We start from the raw sequence: 6941 nt of genomic DNA, 5'->3' as shown, positions 1-6941 counted from the left end.
TTACTAGTACTATTTCCATTACCATTCAGCTCTCTATCATCTTCTGGATGAAGTGTGTCACTCTCAACCATGTCACACTTTGGAGAACCACATGAACAAGTAGAACAATGGCGCTTTGCTCTCTCCCGCTGCCTCTCTTCTAGCACAGCTGCCATAATGGCAGCCGAAACAGCATCAACTGGTTCCTCCTTCTCATCTTCCTCTGAAAAATTTTAAAATAAATTTTCAATTACAATCGTCACACACGCACACCTCAGTGCCTAATTCCTCTTCTCACACACACACCTTGGCATCATCACTATTATCATCATCATCATCACACTCCATCATTAACATTTTATGGCAATTTTCCACATCTGCACGAATATTATTTTTCACCATCTTTAAAGTTTCTGTGGCCTTGATCCACATGACAAAACAGTAAGTAAGAAATAAAGATTAACAGACAATGAGAGATGGAATCATAACATTACAATATCAAAACAAAATACAGTATTACCCCGCTTAACGCGGTTTCGCTTAGCACGTTTTACCGTATACGCGGTGCCTCGCCAGAGCCGAACTTTCTCTTAACGCGGGTTTTTTCCACGTATACGCGGTGAGTGTCCGGCTCGAGAGCTATTTTTAGATTCCCCCCACCCGCCACCCTTCCTGACTGCCTGTTTTAGCTCATATAATTCATACAAATTACCCGGCCAGAATATAATTTACATTGCTGGAATTCTTACAATATGATGATCATTTTGAATATAAACATCATAGATTTTGCATTAGACATACAAATTTTAGATATAATGTTTACTCTGAGTAAAGATGTTATCTTTTGTGCAAAATATATGACATTTGTATTCAAAATATTCCTGGTCTTACAAGAAATCCAGCAATGTCAATTGTATTATCCTAACTTTAGTTTGAGGTATTATTTATTAAAATTTAGTGGTTTTCCCCCAAAAATTTCTCAGAGAGGGAAGAGCCAGCAGTGTAGTGTGAGAAGAGGAAAAAGAGGGAGTTGAGTCCATTATTTGAATGGACATTGACTTGGCGACTGTATTTCTCTATTTCTCTTAAGTATTAATTGTGTGCATGTACCATCATAAAATTAAGATGTTATTTTTACTAGAACATAGGTATTGTGTCGGAAAAAGTGGAGTTTGGGGGTCGGGCCAGTTTCTATTGGAATTAATCCCATATGTTCTGTTGTTCACTTAGCGCGGTTTTCACTTAACACGGTACCCTGTGGGTTTTATTGACCGCGTTAAGCGGGGTACTACTGTACAATATAGTAAACTCCCTCTAAGCCAGACTCACTTAATCCAGAACCAGACACATGTATTCCCAGCCCAGAAAAATTTACCAAAATCGGTTAACACAGAGGGAAGTTGGAGGAAGTGGGAGCTACCACTCAGCAGCTGCCTCTGAGGAGATGTTGGAGGTGGTTGCTGAGGAGCACTAAAGTGAAGTGTCTTAGAAATGCAAATAGTGTACAGTACATACAGTTGATCAAACTAGCAATAAAAACATAAACCTCCTCTCCACCTTTGGTGGCGTACATTGCAAATGTTGTACACTCACTTCCACCTCCTAACCTCAAAATTCAACCACCTCAAGATAAGTTAACAATTAATTAGTAAAGTACTATATTATTAACATGTACTATGTGCTTCTATTCCTCATCAACAGGTACATAGTATTATAGTGTCATAACAATATACACCATATGAAAGACTCTTCTACTTCGTATGATTCTCCGATTATTTTAGTTGTTGGGGCCGCATGCAAAAAAAATTACAGTGAGCAAAAAATTGTACTGTACAAGTACTCCTCGACTTACGACCTACTGTACTTGACTTACGACCACCCGGACATACAACCGCTGCAGTCGTATAAAATATTTTTAAAATTACGTATTTTCGAGTCCCGATGTTAGTGATCGCGCTGTATACTGACAAAATTTTCGTTTGTAATTCCCTTTAAAATGGCTGGCAAGCGTAAAAGAGAGAGTTCTCGTGGTGCTGAGAAGAAAAAGAGAAGCTCATTTTAGATTTTCTATGTATTATTTTCTCCTTTCCGATTTACGACCTGTTCGTCGGTCCGGAACCCCGTCGTAAGTCGAGGAGAGACTGTATAAATTTTTGTCCCAGCATGAATTTGGTACGGCAATGATACAGAATAAATTCTCTACAAATATGACGCTGTGTTTAACAGCCGATACTGTACACACAGCTGCCAAGAGAATGAATGCTACCGGCAACATCAGATGCTCAATGAGCACAATTGTACCAAGAGCCAGTGCCATGCTGCAACAGCATATGAGACCGAGGAAAAATGTACTTTTTCCACAGACGTTAAAACTCCAACCAGGTAAACAGCATTCATATGGCGTAAAAAAAACCCTGAGAGTGTTAAGTCTAAGTCTAGGCTAAAAATTACAATACCGGGTAAGTTCAGTGTTGTTTGGCAGCTTGACTCATATATCCCCCATCCACTTGGCATTTTCACTATGCATTACAAACCCCCATCCGACCTGGAATTTCAGCCAAACTAGACAGGCCTTCCACTAAATTAGTATGGATTAGAGGGAATATACTGTAATACAGGATGTCCCAAAAGTCCATTCTTTTAGGTAAAATATTACTATTAACCTTTTATTTAATCTAAATGTCCAAACTGTATGTCATTAACATTTGGAAGACCCTGTATAATATTCCCCCCATACTGTACAGTACAGTACTGTATAGCGACACCAACATACCTGCATACTTATTAACAGAGTAAACCATTGCAGTCGGTGGGAAAGTCGGGATAGGAACTTTAATGACTTTCATCTCTGGTTTAGGATTGTCCCGAGGCTCCCGCGCGAGACGAGACTTGGCCTTTTTTTGTACATCTGAAGGAAGCTGAAATATGAGAATAATTATATGATTTTGTTTCATCTCAATAATAATTAAATATGAGTGAATTATATTTTATTTCATCTCAATAATAATTACATATAAGTGAATTACATCTTGTGTCATCTTAACTAAAGTGCTCACAGTACAAGGACTACCAAAGGTTCAAAACTAATACTAATGGTTTCTAGTGTATGAACTCCACAGTGAATACAAAAATACAGATTCAAAAGTTCTCTTAGATTAATGTACAGACAGACACCGAAAAAGACTGGGGATCCCTCTCCTTCCTGTCAGGCTCCTCAATGCAGGTCTGACTCAACCATGTAAACTAACGCATCATGGTATACACAAACTATCAAGCGACTGCAAGCAACAATCATTCCTATTTCCTGCAATACTTCAAAACTAATCAGAGTCTAAGTGGAGAAAAAATTTTACTCACTAAACCCATCCACCAGACTGGCTGAGTTAACAATACTCTAAAAGCTTCAAGTAGTTACTGTGTAGGATGCATACACAACCTTAGTTACACTCACAGAGTCCAATTTATGAGATGCATACTTGGATGGATTACACTGAAGAAGCTGGATGGCCAAGTTGAGGTCATTCTTATACCGGTCCTGCAATATTGAAATGAAACAATGATAACTCAGATACTGAAGGCTTATTACACATCAGTATAAGGACATGATACTCGTCAGTAATATCCCCAATAGCCAGAACAAGCTGTACTGTAAGTACTGTACAGTATACATAACTGTAAGTACAGTTATCACTTTTTATGGCTTAACATTGTTTTACCAGTGCTTTAACAGTATTCTTGGCTGGTTGTATCCTGGTTCAGTAATGTGCAGTATAGCAAAATGCAGATCATATACAGAAACAGCAGAGTGAGCAAACAAGTTTGTAGAATGGCAGCAGACAAGGAACAAAGAGTGTGTCATAATGCTATAGTTTGAGGAGATAGGCTGTGAGATACATTAGCCAATCACAGGCATCCCATGCAGTCACTCTGAGCCTACAACCAAAGTTCTCCATGCAGCTAGCCCACCCACACGCTTGGTACAGTACGCACTCAGGGCATGATGCAATCTCTTGGATTTTTATTCGAATGCAGGAAAAGAGATGTTTTTATCATTTCTCAGATTTTTTATTTTATTTTCTGGGTGTTGGAAAGTTCTGGGAATGAAGATTCTGACTAATGGGGATATACTTTCATGATACTCCTCAGTATACTTACATTATCCTCAATCAGTACTGTATACTGTACTTACATCATAGTCAACCAGTAGACTTGTGAAGACCTTCTCCATAAACCATCACTGCTAATCCCTATAAATCCTAATCCCCTTTTCTTTTACCATTACGTATAAAGATGAAGAAGTTAAACATGTAATAAAGAGTTCAGTGAGAGTAGTGTGTGGTGCATCACTTTATACACTATAAGGTATTAAATCTCACTAAACCTTCTGGTGAGCTCTCCTACACCTACACGTGGGTCTTCTTGCTCTTGGGTGCTCACACTATACAGTACTGTATTCCAACATATACAGGTAGAGTATTTAGTTTCTATGATTTGTATTTGATTTATTTTTTGCTTTCTCTTTTACATTGCATTGTTGCTGTTCTGTTTTGTAAGGTTTATCAAGCTCATTCATACTCTTTGTGATTGATACACATTGAAATTTTTTTTAAATTAAGAATATTGCAAATTTGTACCTTTGTGCCTTGAGGTTCAGCAACCTCAGTACTACTGTACTGAGGTTGTATCACACTGTCTCTCTTATATTAACATTAACACCTGAAAACTAACTTAAGTTACCATTAAACGTACATTCTCCTGTTTAAGTCTGTTGATGGCCTGGGCAGCGGTGGTGAGGGCCGTGGTGAGGCTGGCAGTGTCAGCAGCTAAGCTGGACTTTTCACTCTCCGTACGGTCCACCAGACGCAGGAGTTTGTCCTCCAACCCTTGGTTCACCTTCTGCAGTCGTTTATGAGCCTCCAGGAGTCTGAGGAATAAGGAACATATGGTTGACCTACAGTATTGTGATATTTACAATTTCAGTTAAATCCCAAAACATTTGTATTTTGACTAGTTATGATATTCAAATACAGGTACCAGAACAGTAGAGTATCACAAAACATTGACTACACATTTTGTTACCATGCTCGCTCATGTGTGACAAGGTGTGTGTGTGTGTGTGAAATACTCTACTGCTCTGAAGTCATTACATGTCCCTGTATTTGTAATCTTCTTGCAACTTGTACCAACTTTCAGTGCTGACAACAATTGAGTTTGTGCTAGTTTAGATTTCTTGAGTGTTGTGTAAAGTTAGGCACAGCACTATGATAACATGTAGTGTAGTGGTTTGATGCTTACAAGAGGGGCACTGAAACAGAATACACTGGTGGCCATAGTATGAATGACTGAGCGAAGATAACGGATAAAAGATGATACTGTATACATAAAGGAAAGCTTTATTTTTTAAAGGTATAGAAGATCTGGTAAAGGAATGAAGCAAATAAAATATAGGGCTCAATAAATAGAAAGAGGAGATAGGAGAAACAGAAATGTGTATTTATATATACGCTGCACATAAACAGTACTACGGTGTGTGTAGTAATGTAACATTGATCGTGTGATTGTAGAGGGTAGCAGAGGTGGGTCGGCAAGAATGAATGTAACGTATGAATGTATAAGCATGGATGAATGACACATACAGTGGTTGTGGTACATTAAGAAAATTCTGCATAGATTATCCTCTATTCTTGCTGTGGGAAATTGTTTGTTCAGTAAAAATTAATGGAAAATACTTGTCAAGACCAGGGCTTTAACTATAGAAAAACAATCTCAGGCATCTCAAGCCTCTAAAAAATTCTTAAGTAAAAATGTTTAGGGTCTGAGAAAAATTGTCTAATAAATCTCATGGCTAATAAAATCCTAGTAGAGAAAAATTGGGCAAAATACAAAATCTTAAAATTAAATATAGAAAGTAGATAATAACAAATCTTACCTTTAAGTCCTGTTCACCTGGTGACATAATTATTATTTATTAATTTGAACTCTATAACAATTGAAGGTGACAACAACATTACTTTTGCTTATCAGATTATCAATGCTAATCGTCATACATCTCAAGACTCCAATATTTTCTTTATGGTCAAGGTCAAAATTAATACAATTTAGACCTGGAAACTTGGGTCAAGCCCTGGTCAAGACTGACTAGATACAATCTTATTATTTTACAGACAAATGCTAATAATGATGAAGATACTGTACAACCTGTAGTCTTATGAGAGGGCCAAGTGATCTTTCAGTTCAATGTGGATCATAAAGTATTGACTATTATAAGGAGAGCATTTCACTATGTGAATAAGTTACATCAATATGCAGAATTTTTTTCTGATTTATTCCAGGTATTCTTGTATGTGACCACAATGTTTCCTGAAGGTTCTAGCATATTTGGTCTACTTTATTTAAAAAAAAACTAAGGTTTCTTCAGAGGCATAGTGAAGTAAGACCAAGGAATAGATAGATAGAGATAAATAGATTTTGACCAAGAGGTGGCTGTACTAGACCTTGGTCCATCAACATTAACACTGCAGTATATCCTCTTTAGTTTCTCTAGAAAATCCCAGCACAGCTTAATTCTTTATAATCTTCTTGAATAGAAGCTTTTTCTATTATTCTTAGCATTCAACAACTACTGGGTGAAGGACTGTTCCACCAGCAACAAGCTCCCCCAAAACTGTGTTCATTTTGTTGATGAGTGAACAAGTGCTGGTATACATACAAGAAAGGAACCCAGTCCTTCAATACTGCTGAGAATCAAACCCAGGAACTTTTTGCTTGAGAAATGAATGCTGAAGAATTGATGACTACTTTTACCACCACTACTACTGCTAATACTGTACTACAACTATTACTACTGTACTTTTTTACAGAAGTATGGTTGTTCAAGTACCTGTACTGTTTTCAGAAAGGAAATTTCATGATGACAAAGGAAAATTTATGAAAACATAATCAGTAGCTATAAAAAAAGTAAA

General features: G+C 37.3%; 1 protein-coding gene across 4 annotated transcripts in view; it reads right to left on the bottom strand.

Moving 5' to 3' along the window:
* Positions 1 to 6941, bottom strand: part of LOC121871450 (brain-enriched guanylate kinase-associated protein-like) — a 31330-nt gene that overhangs the window by 17286 nt on the left and 7103 nt on the right. For 3 of the 4 annotated variants that reach the window (XM_042373766.1, XM_042373767.1, XM_042373765.1), the window contains exons 4-7: positions 4729 to 4903; positions 3431 to 3514; positions 2753 to 2897; positions 1 to 202 (exon numbers count right to left, since the gene is read on the bottom strand). The exon at positions 1 to 202 is cut by the window's left edge. In XM_042373766.1, the coding sequence (XP_042229700.1) occupies positions 1 to 202; positions 2753 to 2897; positions 3431 to 3514; positions 4729 to 4903 (606 nt within the window). The remainder of the gene's footprint in view (positions 203 to 2752; positions 2898 to 3430; positions 3515 to 4728; positions 4904 to 6941) is intronic. The other variant, XM_042373768.1, reaches the window with a different exon arrangement.

Source organism: Homarus americanus, unplaced genomic scaffold, assembly GCF_018991925.1.
Source record: "Homarus americanus isolate GMGI-L3 unplaced genomic scaffold, GMGI_Hamer_2.0 scaffold45698, whole genome shotgun sequence".
In the NCBI taxonomy this organism is placed as follows: Eukaryota; Metazoa; Arthropoda; class Malacostraca; order Decapoda; family Nephropidae; genus Homarus; species Homarus americanus.
Note: the sequence above shows the minus strand (reverse complement) of the source record. Positions and strands in the feature narration are given on the sequence as shown.